Here is a 26,884-nt window from a genome sequence, read left to right as displayed (position 1 = left end):
AATGTGAGGTGCCTTATCTGGACCACTCCATGTCTAAACCAGCCTGGTATGTATATACTGTAGATGGATAGTATAGATAGATTAGCATTAGTCTTAATATTTTGCTCCTTATGCTTACAACAATAAAAATACCCCTACTCACCAAGGCAGCCTGGGCCATCAGAGTCCGGCAGGAGGCCTCCCTCACAGGTGCACAGATAGGAGCCAGGAGAGTTGGTGCACTGTCCTCCAGAACAGATGGCTGGGTTTTCTGATGACAAAATTAATGGTGAACTACTGATCAATTCATAAATAATCTTGCATTTCTTTGATACAATAACAGATTCCTCAATAATGAGTTCCATGGTAAAAGTAACATGTTTACTTCATTGTTTTTTGTGTATGAAATGTGTACAAATTACAATACAACATATGATGTATTAGCCATGTGTATATAGGGTGACTAAATGTTTTTCTTCTGTCTCTCAGTTACAAGATTACGTAAGGCTTTTATCAAACAGAAAATTTCTCCTCTAATGACAATGCTGAGTATTAAGACCCAAGATACAAGTAGTATGACAACCAAGAGCCTGAGAAAATTAAAACACCAAAGAAAAGTAATTCTTTATACAAGCTACATACCAATTAAGCCCTGAAGATAAACATAAAATAAGGCCTCACCTTTACACTCATCCACATCAGCACAGGAGCGGCCATCCATCAGCAGCATGTAGCCGGTGGAGCATGAACAGGAGAAGAGTCCCGGGGTGTTGGTGCAAACGTCATCACAGCCACCATTATTCAGGCTGCACTCGTCAATGTCTTCAGAGGGAATAGATCATGGTGACATAAGAGCATTGCCTCAAAAAAAAGTTACCTACACTTGTAAATGCCTTCATGGGGAATAAATATAATAATGAATCCAAAGAAAAATCAATGCAAAAGCCAAACATGAACCACATCTCTGTAGCACAAATCACTACCCACCTTCACAGTGAGATTTCTGGCCAGTCTGCTGGTAGCCATCATTGCACATACACTGGTAAGTGCCCATCATATTCTCACACACACCATTGGAGCAGATTCCTGAAGTACGAGAACACTCATCAATGTCCTTGCAGGAGCGGTGGTCTGAAGATAACTCGTGGCCTGGCGGACACTCACATCTGGGGAAGAATCACAACTTCTATCTTACACCACAAAAAAGAAACTCAACCACAAAACTAATCTAAATCATCATCAATTTCCATCTTACATCATAAAGTCTCAAAATGAAAAATGAATAAAAATTATCATCAATTTCAAACATTTCCTAAGATGATAATGATGATGTTGATCTGTTTTAGCACTTGCTTGTAAAAATGGCTAGTTTATCATTCAATCCTGAAGTATTTGAACTAACTATAAGATACAGGGGCCATATTCTACATAGTTATCATCAGGTGTCATAGAATTCCTGATCACTCACTAACCGTCTTAAGGCTCACAATTTGTCAACTTTGAATATATAGAATACAATCTTGACATAGTTTTCTTTTATTTAAATAATTTTTAAATCATATTACTATTTTTTGGGAATAGTTAGAGTGTATAAAAAAAAATGAGAAAAGGAAAATAATGGCCAAACAGCAACAGCCCAACACACGCTAGACAAGGTTTGTTCGAATTTGGGAAAACTGATTGTATCATCCCCAACAGTTATTTATAATAATACATTACTGCATCAAAGAAAGACATTATTTAATCATCATTACTGATATTCATCATTAAATCTATGATAAAAACATTTGGGGATCGTGTTATCGTATATACAGCCATGTTCCTACGATTATGATAAGAGTTAAGACGATCATTGGCGCCACTATAACAGAGTGAACCTTGTCTTAGCACTTAAGACAATGTCTCAAGGCTAGAGCCTGTCACAGATGGACTAAAATGCGCAATTTAATCTCACTATGACCACGTCATAAGCTATGACAGTTTGTAGAATATGGCCCCTGACCCATATGGATACAGAGCAGCACTCACTGCAGTCACTTGTCACATGGCTCTAGGAACTTCTTCAAGGAAATGGCTGTGAGAGATGAGACTCCACCTGCACCTGCCTATGTACATGGTCCTTGCATGATATCTCTCTCTCTCTCTCTCTCTCTCTCATACAGGAAATGAATGTCTGGCAGTGCAGGCTCAAACACTAAGCAATATAGAAGAAAATAAATAGACAACATATCAAACTGTTCTAATCCTAGACCACTTTACCTGAAGCTGCCAGGAGTGTTGGTGCAGCGTCCCCCGCGACACAGGCCAGGTGTCCTCTCACACTCATTGATATCTGTCACCAAACATCATTGTCCATTATTAACTTATGTAAATTTTTCTTGTCACACAAACAATGATATAAAACTAATGTACATTAACAAGTGGTAAAGGCTGTGAATATAAACCTATGAGAGAATGTTATTTGATTCAACTTACCCATGCACACTTGCATCATCATGGTTGATTCAAAGCCTGTGTCACAGTCACACATAAAGGACCCAGCAGTGTTCTGGCAAGTGCCATTGCCACACACACCATGCATGATGCCGCACTCATCAATATCTGCAAGAGAAAGTGTTATTTAGAACTCATCATCATACTTAGCACCACCAAAAGCTCAAAACAAAATAGAAAGACAGGATTAGAGGCACCTCACCCAAGCACTTGACGCCATCCTCATCCAGAGCATATCCTTGGTTGCAGCGACAAGAGAAGGAACCAATGGAGTTTCTGCAGCGGCCATTTTCACACATGTCTGAGAAGGTGACGCACTCATTGACATCTTTCCTTCCCTCATAGCCATAACTCTTGGGGCACAGCTCATCAAAAGCCCCAGTGCCAGGGCGTGGGCAGCCCTCACATCCCTCACCCCAGGCTCGCCCCACTGTGCAGCAGCAGGCAGATTTCTTGAACAGTCCCTAAAACAGAAGAAAACTAAACTTGAATATGCTGGATACATCTGAGTGACAGTTTGAAACATGGCCAGGTCTTGCTGATATTCTAAAGCTTATCTACAGAAACCATGCCTCACACATATGTCTCCAGGATATTCATGATATGAATGACCCTCATAACAACCACACCACCTCCTTGCCACTTCCTTACTACAAAGCCTTGCCTTAAGCTCGAGCCGACACATCAGCAAACAGACGGTTCACCACAGCTTTGGGGCGAAGTCTTTTTCTCCTCACTGAGTCTACGACACCATCCAGCCTGCCGCCATCACCAGTCTTTCTCACCTACACACCTTGGGGATCTCCTCTCCCAAGGCCTCAATAACAACATCCACACCACACTTAACTGTGAAAACCCACATCTGCACTCACACACACTCACTATACCTACATTCACACATGCACATCCTCACATCTACACTCACCACACACTCACTACATGGTGTTTCAGCTTGGTTTTCATCATTACAGGTGTTCCCTACACATGTAAGTGACATTGCCAGTTAACTCCTGGATGTCCGTGATGAGAAAGTGATTGGACAGTGCTTGAACAGTGATTTGACAGTGTAGAACCAGAGAACATTTAGGATAATTCTGTTTATTCTTTAATTCTTTAAGCATATTCTTGAATCATTCTTTTTGCCATGAACAACACAATTCTTGTTATTCTAATTTGTTTGGAAATATATTTATTGTTTTGGAAAACCTGAGTTTTGTCATTCCTTTGTGTACGGCCATGGATACTTTCATTTTCAATGTTCCTTTAGACAAATTTCCAATATGGTTTGTTACAGACTCTTAAATCTTTCTTAGAAATTTACAAAATATACTTTCCCTTTCAGGACACTTTTTTTTTAAATCAAGCTGAATATTGAAGACAAACAATGTTAGTATCATTGATGCAGTCAACATGAAGAGAAGAAAGTCTCTAGTTCCTTCATCCTCTTGGAGAATACAGTACAGCATATGGTGTCAATCTTGTTAATGTTTTTACTCTGTTAATACTCTTCAATGTATCTATAATACTGCAGACAAAAGAATGAAACATCAAACAGCAAAGAAATGTACCTCCAAAGGTTTGCTGCACAGCCCACTCCTGTACTCAAGGTAGCAAGTTTCCTCCCGCAGGTCCAGGCACTTGGTCTTGGTGCTGTCAAGAGTGAGGCCTGGTGGACAGATGCAGGTGAAGGAACCATCGGTGTTGACACACTCTCCACCACCTTGGCAGATGCCGGGATTGAGCTGACACTCGTTGATGTCTTGGCAGGTCTTCCCATCCATCTGGAGTCAGGGGAACACATTGGTCATGCATGCTGTCTTCCCTTTATTTCTTTTAACTCTAGGCCCAGCTCCGGCTGTGTAAACAAAAGCATGGTACTATTTACCCCTTCAGTAGAATTAAATGAGCTGCACATCTCTCAAGACAGGTGTTTGGCTGCTATTAAATCTTTATTTATTTATTTTTTAATGGATAGGATATAATGTTTTGCAGAAAGATACAGAACAAAAGGTACTAAAGAAAGGCAATTCATAACCAACTAGGAAAAGTGCTAGTCAAAGGAGAAGGTTTATGATTGCACTGTTATACCACAAGAAGATGCAGAGGACTGAATGCAGTGAAGAGAGGTGATCAGTTGGGACAACCATAAGAGAATCAAATACTAAGGAAAAGAATGTGTCTGTGTCACAATGAAAGCAGCTGGAGTAGATATAACCAAGTAAATACACACACACCTTTGCCATACCGATGCTACAGTCACAGTCCTCAGGCTTGCAGATCTCGCAGGGTGAACCCCAAGCCTTGCCAATGGTGCAGCAACACTCTGCCTTGAGGGTCAGTTTGGGAATGTTGTTTTCACACCGACCATCTTTAACTTTAGTCCAGCAAGACCCTCTCCTGTTATCTGGAAAAGCAAAGTGCTTTTGATTCAAACTTCTTTTCTTTGGTGTCTTCTCCATTAAACTTGATGCCTCTATATTACAATACAGACTACAATATCTTGCTACCTGTTCCACTGTATCACAATTCCAAACTGTCTGAGCATTCCTGAAAATTATATTTCTGTTCATTTTACTTTACTTTTTGAGTAGTGGGAATCATTCATATGGTTAGTACAATGAAATCACAATTCCTACCAATGCAATATCTTCCAGTGGAGTCCAGTATGGTTCCCTCTTCACATTCACATTTGTAAGAGCCAATCACATTGACACAGGTGCCACCAACACACGCCTCCTCCCCGTACTCCTTGCACTCATCAATGTCTGCACAAACTCTGGTTCCTTGGTTGAACTGAGTGCCTGATGGACAGATGCATTGGTAGCTGCCTGGTGTGTTCCGGCACTGCAAAGGAACACAATGTAGCATTCATCATTGAAGGCAACCATTGGTATCCAATACAAGAAACTATTAGGAAGATAATTATTTCTGATATCAAAATATTAGCAAAATTAGTAATTGTACCTGTCCTCCATCACAGAGGAGGTTGTCAATGGCACATTCGTTGATATCATGGCACTGGTGGCCACTCTCATCCACTGTGTACCCAGGATTGCATATACACCGGTAGCCTCCCTCAAGGTTCTCACATGCTCCATTGCGGCAGATGGGCAGACTCAGAGCACACTCATTGATGTCTAAGGAAGGAAAGGAGTCTCATACAGTGAAAATGACATATGCATCAACAAAGGAATAGCTTACATATAGAAAACATGCAAATTATAAAAGTCCATCTCTGGACATCTTATACAAATAGAGTAAATGAAAGTCTCTTTGTATCCCTCTTTCACATTAAAAAAAAACTAGACAAGGTGTTAAGGCTCTGCACGTGCTAAGTTATTTCAAGTTCAGATACTCAGATGCTATCAGAGGTAATCAGCAAAGCAGTACGTATAATTCATGAGGTGGAGTGAAAGATGGTGGGACTCCTCCATAGGCCTCACTCAACTCTGTGAATCAAATGAAAGTTCTTGTGAATGGCATCCTCTCATTATGGCTCAAGAGCAAGAAGAGAGTGTCCTACCCTAGTGAAGCTTCGCCTGACCTCACCGTGACCCTCATGTGTGATGCCCGAGCCGTGAGGACACAGGGACAGGAATTCTTGTGTCCCTGGCTGAGGACAAGACTGGCATGGTGTCCCCCAGCCCATGGGTTGGCCAAGGATCACAGTGCAGCAACAGCAGGCAGATTTGGTGGTAGGGGTGGTGGAGGGATTGGAACACTTCCCATCTCGGTAAACAGCATAGCAAAAATCTAACTTTGTGTCTGAAATAGAAGTGTTTAGATCCCAACATGAGACTTGAAGCATATTATAGCAATTATCTTTTTGCAGGTCACTATTATAATCATTTTCATCTAAGCAACTAATATGAAAGAAAGAGACGTGTAGGTAAAAAAGAACTTACCTAAGCAAATCAAGCCATTGACTCCCAAGGTGAAGCCTGGCGGACACTCGCACCTAAAGCTCCCATCAGTGTTGATGCAGCGCCCATTCTTGCACGGTCCAGATTCACATTCATTGAGGTCTGTTGATATTCATATCAATAAAGTATGTATTCATCCTTCTGTTCTGTATCTTTATCAATACCAGTGAAATTGCAAGCATGTTAATCTTGTATAACTTCACTTAATGTAAATTCATGAAATTCTCAATAATTTATTACAATTATCCATTTTTTCCTTTCAAAAGATTCATGATTTCACCACAGATAAATTTTAAGATGATCATTCATTAAAAAATAATACTAACATGGATATACTTTCATCCTATATAATGCCTTACCAACGCAGGTCTTGCCCAAGGGAGAGAGAGTATAACCCGGCTGACACACACACTTGAAGGAGCCATCCACATTGAGGCAGCTGCCATGTTCACACATCCCTGTTTCACCACACTCATCCACGTCAGTACAGAAGCTTCCGTCAGCAGAGTGTGTGTAACCACTATCACACACACACCGGTAGCTCCCTTCCAGATTCTCACAGCGCCCAAACAAACAAATGCGTCTGTTTTCTTCACATTCATTGATGTCTGGAGGAATGTTGGAATTACCTATAGGCTCTATCTAAAACTATCACCATTCAATAAAATGATCAAAACATCTTAAAGGATATGAAAGATGAAAACCAAACAATGGCAATAATAATAACTACAAAGTTGAGCTCCTTCACCTATGCAAGCAAATCCTGATGAGGAGAGAACATAGCCGTCATTGCACACACACTTGAAGGAGCCGTCCATGTTTGTACAGATCCCATTGGCACACATCCCTGTCTCGCTACACTCATCATGATCTGCAAACAGAAAACTATCATTTCAGCTAAAATACAAAAGGGCTTGTTATCAGCTACCTCTAGTTGATGCATTAAAAACTCAGTAACCAACAATTCTAAGGTATCCAATGACTAAAATCTATCATATAATATCTCTTGAGTTGTACTTTATATGAAATGGCAGTGAAAATACGTTAGTATATGATAGATATAATGATATACAATATATATAAAGGACTGCACTTGAAACTTTTAATTTTCAAAACTGTTTACACTGTTTATTCACACTCTGGTTGTTTAAATTACTGTTGTGTGGTTTTCATAAGTAGATAAATAAAGTCCCAAAACCAAATAGTAAAGAGATTACACTATGTAAGTCTATGAAAATTACAAATTATCTAGAAATGGGACTTTATGTCAAAAAAGATTAAATGCATATGGGATTCAGCTATATCATGGCGAAACATGGCGTATGCAGTACTAAAAAGAGACCTGGAGTGAGACCAGACAGTACCAATACAGGAGAGACCGTCCGAGGAAATGTCAAAGCCAACTGGACAGCGACAGATGAAGCTTCCCTGTGTGTTGTAGCACTGACCCCCTTGGCAGGCACCCTCTCGGCACTCATCCCTATCTGCAAAACAAAAATACATGATAATCTCATTTCCACATAAATAAACAAGGTCATTTTGTTTTATAATCTACCTCCTTTTTCTTGGGTCACACCACACAAAGAACACAAAGGTAAGACTGCAGCACTATACCTTCACATATACTGGTCACTGTGTTGAGGAAGAAGCCACTATAACACTCGCAGGTGTAGCCATCAACTGTGTCAATGCAGCGTCCACCTTCCCCACACAGTGTGGGCTTGAGGATGCACTGGTCCATGGGTGGATGCTGGTAGTCTGCCTGCTCACACAGTTTCTCATACCTCTCTGATGGGATGAATATGTTTCATTACATGAAGATTTCAGAAATTTGTCAAGTTTAGGTATATGACAAATATCATAAGTAGGTAAAGGCAACCCCCGCTTAACAAAGGTTTACACAACTAAATTTTGCTACAACGAAGGTTTCATCATACTAACATCTATTTGTTTAACAAACACCAAACTCGCTTTAACGAAGTTTTATCCAGGTAATTTTTTCCAAGTTTGAAAGCACCCCAGTATCACGCAAGCCGATAGGCTTTGAATACACCAGCGCCTTTCATGGACAACACGCGCACCACTCACTTGCCCTGTTCAAAACAATAACAGCGTCAGCAGCAGTTCATCTTCCCTCGCTCAACTTACCACCAAAATGCCCTGCAATGTTGGCTAGCGTTGCTAAGAAGACCAGGAAGTCTCTTACTCTCAAAGTGAAGCTGGATATTATTCACAGACACGAGAGGCGAGAAAACTAATAGCATTGCTTGCCACCATCTTGACTCCATCTACTGTCTCTACTATTTTCAAGTCAGCAGACTCTATTAAGAAGGTTGGTGAGACCGTATCTTCCTTGTAAGCTAAAAGAATCACCTGAACTCATGACTCTACAATAAATAAAATGGAAAGCCTTGTGGAAATGTGGTACATCAGATTTGTATGTGATACAATGATGCGCCCTTTGTTTACATTCCACAGGTTGCCGGTTAGTGTCTTTCCCGTTTCACTCTCCTTCCCTTCATAAATTTAAGATCAACATTATAAAGTTACGTGCATACATACATTAGTGTACATTATAATGACTTCAATTAAACTGCCTAAATGTTTAACTTCATAATTTTTATTTTCATTAAACCTTTCACTGTACTTGTTATAATCAGTTTGCTTCACAAAGTTTTGCTTAACGAAGGGTTTTTTAGGAACATAACCCCTTTGTTAAGTGGGGGTTGCCTGTATAATACTTTAGTTATTCTCCATTCTTTTTAAGTTTGCACATAGTACAACTCTAGCATAATATTTCCTCCGATCTCCTGTATCTTACCTTCACCAACCATAGGACAAGGCACACAATCATTGCGTCCCTCTCCCCAAGCCTTGCCCATGTTCTACGGCAACAGCAGGCCTGCTGAGTGAGGGGGATGGGTAGTGGTTTACTGCAGCGTCCACTCCCTTGCAGCTCAGTATAACAATTCCCCTGCCGGGCATCTGCAGGGAGGGAAGTGAAATATTTCATCTAGGTTCTATTGTGCTGCTTCATATATTTTCATATTTCACCTTGAGTATTACATGCTCCAATATTCATGACGTGTGGAGGAAAAAAAAAAAAAAAAAACTCAAAGTAACAGAGTTACCTGCTGGTGCTACGAGTCAAAAACATTAGAAATATTTATATAAAATTCATGGAAACACTCAATATGAGAATAGGTTATGACAGCATAACCAGTACCTATGCAGGCCTTGCGGTCCTGGCTGGGAATGAATCCTGTACTGCAGCTGCAGTAGAAACTGCCATCAGTATTGACACAGCGACCATTGAGGCAAGTGTTTTCCTCAGTACACTCATCATGATCCTCACAGGCATTGGTCTGGGGATTTTGTATCTGGCCCTCAGGACACTGACACTTGAAGGAGCCAATGTTGTTGACACATACACCTCCCTCACAAAGGCCAGGGATTGCCTCACATTCGTCAATGTCTGAAAAAATATATAAAAATATAGCTATAGTATTCATAAAGCAGTATTATCAATTTAATTAACTTTTATGAACCTTAACCATCACTGAGCACTTCAGTATTCTATTGGTGAATTTTCAAGATGCATAGTGCTAGAAAACAAAAGTCCCGAGAAAACAAACCATTTGTGACACAGCAGATAACAGAGCCAGTGCAACTCAAGCATATCATGATGCTAAAGGTTTTTACAGAGAGAGAGAGAGAGAGAGAGAGAGAGAGAGAGAGAGAGAGAGAGAGAGAGAGAGAGAGAGAGAGAGAGAGAGAGAGAGAGAGAGAGAGAGAGAGAGAGAGAGAGAGAAAGGGGAGAGAAAAAAAAAAAAACATACCTACACATTGTCCACTGTGAATGTTCTTGAGGTATCCTTTATTACAGTCAAGTCTTGAAGGACAGTGTTCACAGGGGTGGCCCCAAGCCTTACCAATGGTGGCACAGCACAGTTGCTTGGTGCACACCACCCCAGGCAGCTGTCCTTGGCACATGTCATGTTGCACCTTTGTGAAGCAAGGCCCTGTCCTGTAGTCTGGGAAAAAGTCATGACAATAGCACAGAACACTTAGATAACCCTTCTGATTTCAAGGATGGTTTTAGACAATTCTCAAAGCACTTGTCAACTAACTCTGCTGCCAGATTCAGGAACTCAAGACACCTACACTGGAGTTATTCATACACACACAAATGTCCTGATCTCACTAGCTGCAATTAAAACACTTGCTGTTCAAGACTGTAAGTCCCGTGCTTACTTGGCTGCCACTCCTCAGTTTGCATCATGTGCATCACGGGTTAGAAGTCAATGGACTCAAACTTTTACCTTTCTGTTGTGCTCTATGTCTGTTTTATTTGGTAATATCCATGATCTTTGTATGAATAGGTATGAAAATACTGTGAAATTTACTTGTTGCAGTAGTAATATTAACTGACCCAACTATGCACCTGCTATGGGTAACCTACTTCCACTTGTCAAGATTGATACGGGGATGATATTTACTTCATGGGGGCAGGAAATGATAGTCTTGATACAACAGTCAACACAATCAACCTAACGGTCAAGCTGAAGTTCTCTGATAACTCACCTGCCTCACACCGCCTGCCTGTGAAGCCATAGACACACGCACAACGGTCGGGCCCCACACAGCGGCCACCATTCAGACAGGGCTCACGACACACACCTGCAGAACACAAGCAGCATTAGCTTCCTTAGTACATGTAACTACACACACACACACACACACACAAAGAAAAAAAAAAAAAAAAAAAAAAAAAAAAAAAAATGCAGACAATAAAAATTATAATAAACTTGTTACCAAAAAACTGTTCCAAGCCATTTCATCACACTTCATTTCATTGACATAGCAGCCTTGGTACTTTATCTCTCTTTTAAAGATGTATTTACCTAATCAGGGACACTCATGCAGGGAAACTGAACAAAATCACAGTATAGTAGTTTTGGAAAGCACACTGATCCTACTACAAGTGCCACAAAGGAACTCACATGAAGAAAACCTTGATTTCCTCCAGTATTGAATAAATCAAGTCACTAATCCTAAGTCCTAATCTATTTTTGATGACTGGATATGCAACCAATTGTGCTTTGTAACTGGATGTCTTTTTGCACCTAGATTCAAAGAACAGTAAGTCCTCGTTATACGGTACATGTGTTCCTGAAAACCTTATCGCAAATCGAAATTACCGTATAACGAACTCATCATAACATTTAATAATAGGGTATGTGTTCCAGCACGTCGAAAATCACACCTACAGACATGAAAATACATGAAAATAGTTATAAAAAAAAATAAAGTACTGCGCAAAAGAAATAAACAAAATGTTTTTATTTACCTTTCACTCGCCACGTATTCTATCAGATGATGTCCCTCTCGAGGCTAAGGGACAGTAGGGATTTCAGCCCTTACTCATAATATAAAAAAAAAAAAAAAAAAACACGCCATAAGGATTTCACTTGTTCAGTTGGAAACGCAAGAAGAGATGATTGTTGTAGTGGCCGCACTGCGTGGTGCCACGGTACGGTGTAAACAAAACACAAGAAGATACCGTATCTGTGAATTTTTCTTACCGTAAATCGAATCGAATTGTAAAAATTACTAAACACCGTAACTGTGAATGTACCGTATAACGAAGTACCGTATAAGAAGGACGTACTGTACAGCGTTCCCCTAAAGTAATTACCTTAACTTGACGATCCCTCTCACTCCATGACCAGCCTCCCCACTCAGCCATCACCTGAGTCCCTTCCTGGTCTCTGCCACACTTACCTTGCCGGTCTCTTCCTCCAGAGTACACCACTCCACCACTGAAGCTGCCGCCTCGCCCTCCGTTGCCTCCTGGTGCTCCGTTGACGCCTCCTGGTCTAAAGGTATCTTCTATTGTAACACCTCCTGGTCCAACGCCTGGTCCGTTGACAGATGTTGGCCTATAGGCGGGTCCAACTTCTGGTCCACCAACTCCTGGTCCACCAACTCCTGGTCCACTAATTCCTGGCCCATTAATTCCTGGTCCAACTCCTGGCCCACCAATTCCTGGTCTGCTAATTCCTGGTCCACCAATTCCTGGCCCAACTCCTGTTCCAGTTCCTGGTCCACCAACTCCTGGCCCACCAATTCCTGGTCCAACAACTCCTGGCCCACCAATTCCTGGTCCACCAATTCCTGGTACAACTCCTGGCCCTCCAATTCCTGGTACAACTCCTGGCCCACGAATTCCAGGTCCAAATCCCTGCCCATTAATTCCTGGTCCAGCTCCTGGCCCACCAACTCCTGGTCCACCAATTGCTGGTCCAACTACTGGCCCACCAATTACTGGCCTAACTCCCGGTAAACCCGGTATAGAAATTGTTGGTCCGGTAATACCGTTAATCGGTTGACCGCCGGTTCTTGGTCCACCTCTGGATCCCGGTCCACCATTTCGTCTCCTTTCACCGAGATACCCAGGTGGCGTTCCTGTTCCTCCTCCATTTCTTCCATTCCCAATGCTTACTCCAACATTCACACCGTCGATGCTGCCTCTGCCTCCATGCCTGCCTATACCGTTGCGTCCATGGTGCCTCCCGTTCTTTCCGTTCCTTCCGCTGCCGTTACACACACGTGAGATGTCGCCGGAGGCGCAGATGCAAAGATTGGGACGCACGCACCGTCCTCCAAGTCCGCAGTCCCTTATGCAGATAGCTGTGGGCGAGACGAGGGCAATTAGTCAACGTGAATGGTGGTGAAGACTGGAGAGTACAGCGAGTACACACAACACATGAAACCACACACAAGTTCAAGAATAATTGACACACACACACACACACACACACACACACACACACAAATGGGCAAGCCTCTTAATGTGTGGCCCCTGTTCACGTAGCAGTAAATAGGTACGGGATGTAACTCGAGGGATTGTGGCCTCGCTGTCCCGGTGTGTGGAGTGTATTGTGGTCTCAGTCCTATCCGAAGATCGGTCTATGAGCTCTGAGCTCGCTCCGTAATGGGAAAGACTGGCTGGGTGATCAGCAGACGACCGTGGTGAATTACACACACACACACACACACACACACGATGATAAATTATTAATCATTCTATGTTGAACAGTTCTCATTCATATAAAAGTGGAAAATGCAAGAGAGAGAGAGAGAGAGTTTACTTTTCATGACGGCCCCTCCCAGCTGTGACTCGCGGGCTCTTAATTCTCGGCGGCAGCTGCCTCTTCCTAATTGAGATCACGACCTCTGTCAGTGGGGATAGATAATCTAGATATTTATTACTACAGCATGAAGACTTTCGACTGCTTTGGTAACAAGACTGTAGAGACATCAGTAGGCAGGATTACGAGTGGAGAACAGATGTCACGTTCAAAACATAGGTTACATTAGTACATACCCGCTGCAGCTGTAAGTGTAAGCACAACCACGCCAGTTAGTGTTACATCAGACACAATCCAGTGCTTCATTCCTCATCGTAATTTAAGTTTCAATTTAATTCCAGTCCTAGCAATGGTTAAAGATGGTTAAAGGCAGTCGAGCACCGTCTTCCATCTTGAGGCAAGTTGTTCAGCAGTTCTTCGCCTTGCGCTCATCAACGAATGATAAAACAATTTCGATGGAAATAAGTGAAACGACAAGTCAAAGCAAAATTTATGAGAGCTTACGTTACTGTATTATACGTGTCGAGATAAATACGAGAAAAAATCTAGCATATTCATTCATATGAATGAGAAAAGTGTTGGGACGGGCCAGGCAGTTCCCATACTGGTTGAGGTTACTTAGTTCACCTGACCTACCTTTTCTTTCTCTCAACAAGAGCAGTGTTGTGTCCGGAGTACTAAACACTTCCTTAATCCTACGCCCGTGTGACCCACTTAACTAACCGTCTGGCGGTGTACCGTACTCCGGTTGGGGACGATCTCGGTCCACCCTTGGCTGCGACCTCGGCCCCGCTAGCGGTTTGCAGCCTCGAAGCGACAAGGAGGACATGACCCCGAGAAATGTCTCCTCCGCACTCTAGATGTCGAAATGAATGAAGATGAAAGTGATCTACTGCAACTTAAGACAATCTCTGCGCAATAATTCCCAAGTCATTTATAGATTAGGGGCATGATATCCGATATTAGCCCACTACATGTGTTTGTCTGTAATTCCATCGAAGTGTCTGTCCTCTCGATTGCATTTACGCATCTCTATTCCATTCATCTGCACATTTCCTCACAACATATTTATTTTTCTTCTTGGGCAACTGTACGCAGACAAAACCGCTGAAAATGACCAACCAGAAGCTTGATATCAGAATCCTCACTGTTTGTTTATCCAAGACCGCGGTAAGTATGGGCCAAGGCCACATGCTGCCCTGCCCGGCCTGCCTCGGGGGTACGCAGGGACAACCAAGGCTGTCTGTCTGTCTGTGGATCTGCCTGCTCTGTACCTTTATGTGCGAGAACGACCCAAGGAGTTACCGTGGATATCAACTGATAGATAATCATAACACTTAACAATTTTTTTGTCTCGCCGCTCCGCTAGTCACGTGTTCCGCGCGCGGCGCAGGGTGTCAGTTCACACTAGTGATGAACTTTGATGTTCTTGTCGCGAAGAGTTTTAAAGATGACTCAAACACTTCAGTTGGAATTTTGAATGGTATTTTCATTATTCTAGTGGTAAATCAACGTGCACAATTTGGATAAAGCAAGCATCAGTATTACTAAATAATCTTCACGATCTTTGATGATAATGTTTACAAGAGAACAAAGCGTGTCAAAATGCGAACCCTTATTCCTGTCAAACGCTGAACAGCTGGGCCGCCGCGTGGCTTGCGTGAGCGCCTCCAGCTACCCACGTATCAACTTAAGAAAACAGTGGCTCATAGAAACAGCTGCTCGTCCTGAGGCGGCCAATAGGTGCTTCCCTTCATGCTCACCCCTCAAGGTCCTATGCACCCTCTGTCTGTCAGCGTGCGGAGTGGAGGAGAGAGACGGGAGAGAGGCCCGTCTGCTGCTGGCACGCCCCGGGACACGTGACACGGACTCAGTTACACCCAAGCCCTTCAGGGGTAATTCAGGAGTCTTTATCGCCGAATGTAAACACCCCTCACCAGCTGACCGCAACGTGCAGGCAATGTCAGTGTGCCACTAGTTCCCTCCCGATATTGTGCCAATTTGCTCCCGGGTAAAAATTTCTTGGACCGAAAGATGGCACTGCACACATGCACTAGAGTGAGATGAGTGCCGTAAAACTTCTTCCGTATAATTCATTTATTCATATATTTGTCAACTTCTGGACGGAGTTACAGTGACAAATTACTATGGAGCAAATACGCAAGAGTCGTGAGTGATAATAGAACACCGAAACTTACTCCATGTCCATATGTTAAAGGTCTCCCACCGAATATCATACTCTCCACTTTTGTTCTTTCACTCATATATTACTTGTGTTTACTTGTTCTGTTTCTCTCCTAACGTACTCCACAGACTACAAAGCAATAGTAATATGTCAGTAAAATTCCATAGCAATCTCTCTCTCTCTCTCTCTCTCTCTCTCGATCAACTTATTGCACGAATGCACGCAACACAAAAATACCAATACAATGATTCCTGAATGATTCACCAGCATGTAAATTCTTATAACAGAAGACATTGCTGCTGACTCGATCACGATTTACATTACAAAATATCATCTTTCAGTAAGCAAAGAATATTCTCACAAGACAATAAAATGGTGTGTTATTTCGACAACTTTAATTCAAGCAAACTCCACGGCTGGTGTTTCAGTTCTTGGCACGTTCTGGCAGCTCTCTCCACACCACACTGTCTTTCCCCACTCTTCAAAGGCTATGGAAGTAATGAACGGTCGGATTTTATTAGTTATTTTGATTTTCTGAGACTACCAGCGAGCCGCTCACCTTCCTACACACAGCGATAGACAAACACATAACAAGCAAACTCTGCAGCCACGTGGCCAACAGATGACGCAGACAGGTCAGTTTACTGCAAGCTGGCATAAAAAAAAAAGAAAAAAAACAACAATAATTTTTCCACACCTCCCCTTCTTTGCGGCAGGATTCTGCATTAACATCACTCCCTTTCAATCTCCTGGGATACCCTTGATAAGAAAACTTTTTATTTACTGCGAAATCTGAGCGTTTCATTACCTGAGCATTTCACATCATATAAGGAAGATGATAGCATCAGTAGAAAGAAGAAGCATGGAAGGGTTAGTTACTTGAGAGCGCCTACATATTACTAATCACCTGACATTCCTCTCGTGAAGGTAAAGAAGATCGCACTGCGCTCACTAGTCCATACATCAACCAGTCATTCAAGCAACTCATTCACTAAAGAACTAAAAATAAAAAATAAATAGATTAAAATAAGTAAATTGTACTAGTCTTTGGAGGTGCGAAGCTGAGATGTTTGAAATGGTCTACTGAACGAAGTAGAAAGAGAATACTAATACACAGTAAACACACTCAAGAGACGAGAGCAGCTCAGTAAGTACTCACGAATGATGCACATGAGGTTCGTGGTCTTCTGGGACCAGCCGGGACAGCAGGAGCGGACGCTGTCTCCACACACGTTTGGTCTGAGGAAGAGAAAGATATTAGCCCAAAACAACAACAACAACAACAACAACAACAACAATAATTACTACTACTAAAGATGATAATAATAATAACAATAACACTATACAATGAAATACAGATATATAATTTGTTTAGGCTCAATCTTGCCTTTCACGTCCCTACTCTCTCTCTCTCTCTCTCTCTAAATACCTGACCTCCCTTTCTTCACCTTTGCATATGCATGTGTGGTTATTTTGGGCCATATATGTTTTTTTTTCTTTCCCCCGAAGCAGATTGGAGAAAGGGAAAGGGTGAAGTGAAGGTAGCATGACTCTGCGTCACTATGTTAAACTTTCAGGAGTATTCAAGTAAATCTATGTTAAGTTTGCGAGGTGTCAAGAATAATTGTGACTGTCTGGCTAGTTTTGATCTTGCGAGGATAAAGTGAACGTGTGTGTGTCTGTGTTTTTTCTTATCCTCTCTTTCTTACTGTCTCTCTCACTCTCCCAGTTTATCTTTCCGTTATTTTCACCACCGTTATCCATCCATCCTCTCTCTCACATAATTTACCTCTCCCTTCCTTGCTGTCTTCCCTCCACACCACATGTACCGTACCTCCCTTCCTTTCCTTTCCCTTCCCTTCCCTTCCCCTCCCTTAACGAGGACACGCTTAGCTCTGACAAATATAGGTTGACAACACTGATAATCGTATTTAAGACACAATCAGCAGTGTGGAGAGGTTGAAGGATACCATAGTGGGTAGAGAGGCGTTAATTGCATGGGAGAGGGAGGGAGAGTAGTATGGAGGGAGAGGTATGGAAGGACTCTCTCTCTCACTCCCTCTCCCCCACTAATGGACTACTTGACAAGGGACAAATATGGCAGGAGCTATGACCTTTAGATGAGTGTTCCTACGGTCCTAACACTGTCATTGGTGCGTGTATCTTAGAGGTGAAGTATATCATAGAGTAACTTATCCTAACCTAACCTTACATTAGTATTGGTACGTGTACCTTTTGACTTCAATGTTTCTAAGGTAAAGTAATTAGTATAACCTGACTAAAGCTAAGTTAACCTAATCAAACGTATCTGTATATCTCTGTCTCTGTCTCTTTTTCATTCTATCCGTCCCTGCCCAACATAACTCAGAAAGGACTAACATAACCTGAATAAACGTAACCTAATCTATACTAATTAACCTTTGTTTAGTATAATGTTACCTAAGATAACCAAAGCTAATCTATTTTAGTCCATAACGTAGCAAGAAATATTTTTTTTATCAGTCTGTGCTAAGGGGATTATCTTGATTAATTGTACATAACATAACATAAATAATAGGATAACAAAGGGCCACCAGGGCACATCTAGGTTATCCTGTTTCAGTCGCACAGCGACCTCGTCATCAGTACTTAAAGATACACTTACAAGTACACAATACATTATATACTAATTCTAAATATTTGGCCCATTAACAGGGCTAAGTCCTGCTAAGTTCTACAGCGAAATCCTCTACAATCTGTGATCCCCATACATGGGGATCATGTCTTGTTTAACTATAGTAAATTTCTTATAAAAACTATCATGCAGCGCTATACATAATTATAAATCTAAGAAATTTAAGTGCTTATCTAATCTGTTTTTAAACATTGTCAAACTAGTGCTATTTACAACACTCTCTGGCAATGCATTCCAGAAGTCTACCACCCTATGACTAAAGAAATATTTTCTTATATCTAACCTGCAGCCTTGCTTTCTAATCTTCCTGCCATGATTTCTAGTCCTACTTCCCCTCCTCTAAGGTAAAGAAAGATCTCACATCTATGTAGTTTGTATCTGAGAAAATTTTAAATAACTCTATCATATCCCCTCTTATACATCTCTTCTCAAATGAAAACATGTTTAATTCCTTTAATCTATCTCTATACTCCAGGCGCTTTATTATCCTAGTTGCTCTTCTCTGAACTGCTTTTAACATGTTGATATCCTGCCTATAGTGGGGTGACCAGGCCTGTATGCAATACTCTAAATGGGGCCTAACATAGGAATTATATAAGCTACGCACCACTTCCTTACTTTTATAACTAACATTTCTATTTATAAAACACACAAAACATATACACACACCATAAGGTTTACTCATTACTTATCTAGTTTTTCTTACCTAATGAATTCAGAAAGCAAGACGAAGACTCGATTTTTATTGCACTTTATAATACGGACAGTCTCGATCTGAGGACTGTAGGACACTGGTATGGTACATGGAGGGTTTGTCTTTTATCCTTCTAGACGCCGTTCCTCGAGAGTCTGAAGGAACGGTAAGGCAACGCAGTGCAACTAAAAGAATCAAGCAACTTAGTGTGTCTCCTTGACTTACTAGTGGAATGAGAGAAGGAAAGAGGGACCTGTCTCTCATTCCACTACATAATCCACAATGAGTTCTTGGCACCCACAGCATCTCAAACCCTCAACAACGTTCCCTAAGTGTCCCTTCACTGCCATAACCCTTTTCTCAGCCTCTTAACTCCCACCACCCCTCATCACCACCACCACCACACCATACCACCTCTCCACTCTCACCACCTAAGTGACTCGTACATACCCCAACACACTCACCAGCTTACACTCACTTCCTCTCTACCTCTCACACTTCCCTCACGCCCTCATTCATGCTTCTCACTCACCGGAAGGATAACAGTTTATAATACTTCACGCCATAAAGCCATCATCTCACCACCAAGGCTCCAATACCTGCACTTTCACGACCCCAGTTTTTCCATTTTCTATGCAATGCGCCACCCACTATATAGGTCAGAATTCTGAAACATTTCACTATCTCACCATAACTATTTTCAAAGGCCACGGAGATGAATAACCGGATTCTCACAAGTATTTCTCATGTTAACAATGTAGAGGTCTTGTTAATTTGTCACTAGAACCATAAAAAAAAAACACCCTTAACCTTTTCAGTACCATGACGCGTTTCCATATTCATTCTGCTTACTATCTGGTGATTTTATACGACTCTAGAAACTTGTGTGGGGGCGTCAAAATAGTGAAGACTCTGGCCATTAATCTTCTGACCTCCATCTATTAATAAAATGGTTTAGTCGTTCCCAAATCCCAAGATAAAAATGTGTCCCAGTATTGAAGGGACTAAAAAGCAGTGTAACTTCATGTAAAGGCCTTTGAAGGTAGTAGAGGTACGACGCAGGTGTTTCAGAATATGGCATCAACTCCCTCGGTGGTCTTCGTCAAACCCGGTGAATGAATTACTCCTTGCCAGAGACGAATGGTTAGAAAGCATCAGCCTCCCTCCCCGCCATTCACTCCCAACCCTTCTCCTCATCCTCAGACTCCTCCCTCCCTCCCACCGTCTCCGTCCTCACCCTGCACTACCACCGCCTTGTAAGGAAGACTCACCCACACCTCGCTCACGCATTATACTCCCCGCTCAGACGCCTCCAAACCTGCTCTTATCTCGCTTCCCGATCCGCATAACATTAAAAATCCATGCGATAACAGCACCAACGCAGACAGGCAGCATGCACTAAGAGGGAACAATAGTTTAGTCGTCTTTTTCCCCCTCCCGCCTCGCTCGGACCGTGCATCCCCGAGTAAGGGAGATAACGGGCAAAAGGGGTAGGAAAAAAAGTGAATCTGCAGCCCAGTGAGGAGAAATAAGTTTTGCATCGTTTGAACATTAGCTTCGGCCTTAAACGCTACGCTATAATACTCCTCGTTAGCTCACCCATAAGAGGCAGGACGCAGCCACAACGCGAATTAATTTTACGCGAGGCAAAGTACAAAATATTACACGGTGGATAACAGTTATTGGAAGGATGGGTAGCGAGAGGGGACGGATCGCACGCTGGCGGTGAAGGGGACGGCCAGGTAACAGGTGGTCGCCGCGGGAAGGTGGCTATGTGAGGTGTGGCGAGGTATATATTTGGTTTAATTATTATAGGTACGTACATACACCTGACGCAAAGGTGCTTAGTGGTGCGGGAGTGGTGTGAGTGTGGTAGTGAGTGCTGTGGGTTTGTGCTGAAGAGGTAAAGGTATGTTTATTATTATTATTATTATTATTATTATTATTATCATTTTTATTCTAACCATCACTTATTCATTTAAAGCTATGTTTATTATTACTATTATCATTATCATTATTCTAATCATCACTTATTCATTTATTTATGTTCTAGTTTACTGAGTGATTGATGTTGGTAATATATGTGGATATTAAAACTACTACTACTACTACTTCTACTACTACTAGTACTACTAACATTACTCCCACACTTCAAAAACACATTATAGAATCAACACACACAGGGAGAAGTATAAATTTTCCACAGCATTCATATATAGACACAATGCTCACGTTCCTAAACTTGCTTTCCTCAACCACTTCCAAATCAGTTCCTTCTCCCTCCCTCCCTTCCTCCTTCTCCTCCTGGCTAGTAAAGGTCTTCAAAGCGAGGTGGCTGGGCTGCCTCACCACCAATACCACCTAGACTCCTCGCTGCTCACGTCTCCCGCCTCGCCCAGCGCCACTCATCTTATCCAGGCATCATGTTTTGCCTCACGCCAGAGTGTCTTGCGTCTCAGCTGCGATTACCGTCTTTCACTTCCCCATTAGGACCGACACTCGCCACCCCAGCCTCCCCTCGCTTGGTAGACGACCCAAATCAGCCTTCCCCACGCCTCCCCATGACCCAAGGCAGCTCCAACAAGTCTCCCCATGCACGCACCAAATCAGTCCCTCCACGCCTTAAACGTCTCCAATCCAGTTCTAGCATGTCTCCCCACGCCTCCCAATGACCAAAGGCAGTCCCAATAAGTCTCCCCATGTCCTAAATCACCCCCTCCACGCCTCCCCACGCCCCAATCCAGTTCTAGCATATCTCCCCACGCCTCCCCACACCCTAATTCAGCTCTAGCATGTCTCCCCACGCCTCCCCACGCCCTAATCCAACTCTAACATTCTCCTCACGCCTCCCCACGCCCCAATACAGCTCTAGCATGTCTCCCCACGCCTCCCCACACCCCAATCCAGCTCTAGCATGTCTCCCCACGCCCCAGTCCAGCTCTAACACATCTCCCCACGCCTCCTCATGAACCAAAGCAGTTCTAGCACACCTCTTTACGTTCCAAACTAGCCATAGCACGCCCCTCCACGCCTCCCCACGAGTTTACATAGCCACGACTATCTTTCTTGACATCAGTGAAGTTTCTGATACATACTACGACTATATCAAGTATCTATCACTCCACCCAAGTGTTAGTACGACCTTCTGAAAGCTTCGCAAGGATTTGTACGACATCTTAACCCCTTCAACACTGGGACACATTTTTACCTTGAGATTTGTGCACTTTATTTACATTAGGAAGGATCTATGGAGATCAGAAGATTGATGGCCACAACCTTCACTATTTTAATCCTCCATATGAGTTTCCGAATCTGAATAAAATCACCAAGTAGTAAGTAGAAGGAATAGGGAATTGTATTGAAGGGGTTAAAGACTCCCAAGGGTTAATACGACCTCTTGAAGATTCCTTAAAGTTACCACCATCTCCTGAAGGCTTCCAAGGGTTACTGCGACCACGTATATGCTGACTAAGGTGCCTCAGGACTACTCTGCCTGCTCCTCCCAAGGGCTTCGTGGCGGGTCTGGGAAAGCCATCACTTCAACTTTCTTTCTCTTCCCCCGGAAACACACACACACACACACACACACACACACACACACACACACACAACGAGTCTACTACTGTGCGAGTTCTGCTTAAATGGTTCTTCAGATCTCCGTTAGGGGGTTTTGATGACAGACTGGTGCTCTCTCTCTCTCTCTCTCTCTCTCTCTCTCTCTCTCTCTCTCATTACACGCTTCTTGCCGCGCCGTCACTTACACGCTAAATACTTGGGCGTCTAAGTAGGCGGCGCAAAGAACTAAAATGACACCAACTTTACAATTATTTAGTTAGTGAGAAATGCGAGTGTAAAAGTAAAGAACATGGAGGAGCAGGAGGAGGATGAAGAGGAGGAGGAGGAGGAGGAGGAGGAGGAGGAGGAGGAGGAGGAGAAAAGAAATAGAAAAATGACTCAAAATTCCTTTCCAGCTTTTCTTTTTGGTTTCTCGACTTACAATCACAAGTTTAACTAAATATATTCTTTAATTCCCTCCTTTTCTTTCCAATAGCACGTTGAGCCTTTCCAGAGAGAGAGAGAGAGAGAGAGAGAGAGAGAGAGAGAGAGAGAGAGATGCACCACTCTGCCATGCGTCACCCAGGTTCATTAATTATTCTGATCACGATAAACTACGCACGTCTGTTTGTGTTACTTCGTCATTAATTAAGGTGACTCAATTAGGTCCTTGAAACGTGTCTATCTCTTGTCAATGACCTCTTCCTCCTCCTCCTCCTCCTCCTCCTCCTCCTCCTCCTCCTCCTCCTTTTACTACTACTACTAGTATTATACACACAAACATACGACTATGGAATATGTGTGTGTGTGTGTGTGTGTGTGTGTGTGTGTGTGTGTGTGTGTGTGTGTGTGTGTGTGTGTGTGTGTGTGTGTGTGTGTGTGTGTGTGTGTGTGTGTTTGTCTTTATAAAAACAAACATACGCATAAAAAAAGGAAATAGAAAGAACAGATTTGTGAAAGTAGTCTAAATGTGAAAGACAGCAAGTAGGCAATGTGAAAGTAGTAGTAGTAGTAGTAGTAGTAGTAGTAGTAGTAGTAGTAGTAGTAGCAGGATAATTTTTTTTCATACAATATGCTTAGTTTGAATCTCTCTCTCTCTCTCTCTCTCTCTCTCTCTCACACACACACACACACACACACAGTCACTTTTTTTCAGTGGCATTTGATCTTCATTCTTCTCTTTCATCGCCTCTTTATTTTTTTCCCAACCCAAGTTTTCACAGGTGGCTAAATGTGATCTCTCTCTCTCTCTCTCTCTCTCTCTCTTGAATGGCGAGAATGAGCCTTCCTACCCCACTGTTTATACAATGATGATAAATACACACACACACACACACACACACACACACACACACACACGTCACAGTCCATTGTTCTGCATAAATGTATGTACGTATGCATGCACGTACATACCACTCATACACCGTAAACTCCTCCTCTCCCTCTTCCTCCCCTTGTCCTCTCCTTCCTCCTCTCTTCGCGTCCTCCAATCACCCACACACCCACAAAAAAGCCCTTGGTATGCTACGCCCACGCCCACCATCCAGCAGAGTCTAAAATATGAACTTCTCACGCCACACTGCATTTGGTCTCGCTTGGTCTCGCTAGGTCTCGCTCGGTTTGGTTTGGTCTCGTTCGGTCTCGGCTCCCACGCTGCGGTCTCTGTCACTGGCGCCTTTCGGAACGCCTTCGTGCTGGTCAGACAATGGTGGTGATTTTCCTGATTTCATGATTGTGTTGCTGCCATTCCTTGGTGTTGTTGTTGTTGTTGTTGTTGCTTTTGTTGTGTAATCGTTTTTTCCTGGTATATTTTTGGTTAGGTGTTTTTCGCTTTCTTTTATTTCTCTCTCTCTCTCTCTCTCTCTCTCTCTCTCTCTCTCTCTCTCTCTCTCTCTCTTTCTCTTTTTGTTTTGTTTTTGTTGATGATTCTCGAATGTTGATATTTTAGGAAGTCGTGTATTAGTTTCTTTTTTCTTTGGTGTGTGTGTGTGTGTGTGTGTGTGTGTGTGTGTGTGTGTGTGTGTGTGTGTGTGTGTGTGTGTGTGTGTGTGTGTGTGTGTGTGTGTGTGTGTGTGTGTGTGTGTGTGCGCTTGGTTAGACTTTATACCACGTAAACTGAAAAGAAAAAAAGAAACTCTCTCTCTCTCTCTCTCTCTCTCTCTCTCTCATAGCGCCATACATTTCAGAGATGCACACCCTATCAACACTATGCAAAGGCGGTAACACTCGTACACAACAAGAACACACAGACACTTATGGCCTTTCAAACCATATATTAATTTTCCCCTTCATCTCCCGCACGATTTCTCCACTCGCGCCCTTAGAAGGAAGCACATAATTACTATAACCTTCGGCAGGAAATACCACGGGTGCTTTCCGGCGGCCAGCGTTGAGGGGGGAGATCTTAAAGGACTATATTTTTAAACATCTCTGCACTGCGTCTCTAAAACACTCTAGTTGAAAGAACACGGATTTTTAAGAATGCTTTTTAAGGATACAAAGATAGATTGATAAGGTTTCTATACTATTTACTAGTGAAAGGCTCTTGATAATCTATTTAATAATCTCTATGGCCTTTGAAAATAGCGGTGTGGAGAGACTAAAGCGTTTCAGACTACTTCACTTTCAAAAAGGCTTTAGCTGAAGTGACACGGGTGTTTAAGGAGTGTTTTTTTTTTCTCTTTTTAATGTTCTAGTTGTAAATTGATAACATTTCTACATTAATATCCTGAGAAACACTCTTAACTCCATCAGTACTGAGTCGCATTTTTACCTTGAATTTTGGGTGTGATTAGACGATTTTACTTGAATTAGGTAGGGTTTATGGAGATGAAAAGATTAACGACCAGTCTGCACCATTCCAATCCCAACATATGTTTCTGAGGATGTGTAAGATCGCCAAATAGTAACCACAATTAATATGAAAACGTGTCCTGGTACTGAAGAGATTAGGAACCTGGTAAATCATCTCTGTGGCCTTTGAAAATAATTGTGGTAAGGGAGCAAAGGGTTTCAGAATACGGGTCAAGCTAAGCCCCACCCGTGCAGCTCATAGTTATCCTGCCCGACTCCTGCAAGTGATGGCTCGTCTGTCGTGTGTCGGCCAAGCGGTAAATAAAGGGGCGGTCATTCCCTCTCCTTCTTAATGTTTACAAACGATGATAGAACGTCACGAGGGAGCCAGGAGGGCGTGACGGTGAGAGAGAGAGAGAGAGAGAGAGAGAGAGAGAGAGAGAGAGAGAGAGAGAGAGAGAGAGAGAGAGAGAGAGAGAGAGAGAGAGAGAGAGAGAGAGAGAGAGAGAGAGAGAGAGAGAGAGAGAGAGAGAGAGAGAGAGAGAGAGAGAGAGAGAGAGAGAGAGAGAGAGAGAGAGAGAGAGAGAGAGAGAGAGAGATTAGGTTAGGAAGAAAAGTTGGTTAATGAGAGAGAGAGAGAGAGAGAGAGAGAGAGAGAGAGAGAGAGAGAGAGAGAGAGAGAGAGAGAGAGAGAGAGAGAGAGAGAGAGAGAGAGAGAGAGAGAGAGAGAGAGAGAGAGAGAGAGAGAGAGAGAGAGAGAGAGAGAGAGAGAGAGAGAGAGAGAGAGAGAGAGAGAGAGAGAGAGAGAGAGAGAGAGAGAGAGAGAGAGAGAGAGAGAGAGAGAGAGAGAGAGAGAGAGAGAGAGAGAGAGAGAGAACCAGCCAGGCGAGGGTGATCCTGAGCAGACGCTGTTTGTGGCCTCTCTGCTTATTTGGAACCGCGCGGCGCCGGGGTCACATGGGAGGCGGAGACGGGCCCAGAGGGACGCCAGAGCCTCTGTCTGACGGGAGAGCGAGACTGCCGAGGCGCGACCCACGACCTGCCCTCCTACATCACTCTGAGTTGTAGGGGCGCGGCACGAGCTACCCTGCGCCCCGCCACGCCCCGCCCACCCTCCCACCCTCCTGCCACGTCCCGCCGGACACAATCATGAGTAGTTTTAGTTCTTCTCTCCGTGAGGTATTGTAAAAAAGTCGAGTGTCTGACAACAGCAGCTGCACCAACGAAACGTCAGATGTGAATCAAAACATGGCTTTTATTTCACGTGTGTGTGTGTGTGTGTGTGTGTGTGTGTGTGTGTGTGTGTGTGTGTAATTCACCTCGGTCGCCTGCTGGTCACCCAGCCAGTCTTCCCCATTACGGAGCGAACTCAGCTCATAGACCGATCTTCGGGTAGGACTGAGACCACATCAACACACAACACACACCGGGAAA

At 43.0% G+C, this 26,884-nt stretch overlaps 1 protein-coding gene across 1 annotated transcript in view; it reads right to left on the bottom strand.

Moving 5' to 3' along the window:
- Positions 1-26,884, bottom strand: part of LOC123508076 (fibrillin-2-like) — a 76,496-nt gene that overhangs the window by 21,424 nt on the left and 28,188 nt on the right. Inside the window, 23 exon segments of the mRNA XM_045261498.1 lie at positions 143-250; positions 661-801; positions 967-1,145; positions 2,239-2,311; positions 2,455-2,580; positions 2,675-2,936; positions 4,041-4,253; positions 4,707-4,876; positions 5,109-5,316; positions 5,437-5,609; positions 6,022-6,237; positions 6,378-6,497; positions 6,755-7,003; positions 7,144-7,266; positions 7,760-7,879; positions 8,010-8,183; positions 9,217-9,282; positions 9,285-9,380; positions 9,622-9,870; positions 10,235-10,429; positions 10,980-11,075; positions 12,180-13,088; positions 16,894-16,973. Of these exon segments, the coding sequence (XP_045117433.1) occupies positions 143-250; positions 661-801; positions 967-1,145; positions 2,239-2,311; positions 2,455-2,580; positions 2,675-2,936; positions 4,041-4,253; positions 4,707-4,876; positions 5,109-5,316; positions 5,437-5,609; positions 6,022-6,237; positions 6,378-6,497; positions 6,755-7,003; positions 7,144-7,266; positions 7,760-7,879; positions 8,010-8,183; positions 9,217-9,282; positions 9,285-9,380; positions 9,622-9,870; positions 10,235-10,429; positions 10,980-11,075; positions 12,180-13,088; positions 16,894-16,973 (4,346 nt within the window).

The sequence above is a fragment of the Portunus trituberculatus genome, chromosome 24, assembly GCF_017591435.1.
Source record: "Portunus trituberculatus isolate SZX2019 chromosome 24, ASM1759143v1, whole genome shotgun sequence".
In the NCBI taxonomy this organism is placed as follows: domain Eukaryota; kingdom Metazoa; phylum Arthropoda; class Malacostraca; order Decapoda; family Portunidae; genus Portunus; species Portunus trituberculatus.
This window is presented reverse-complemented; position numbering and strand designations above follow the sequence as displayed.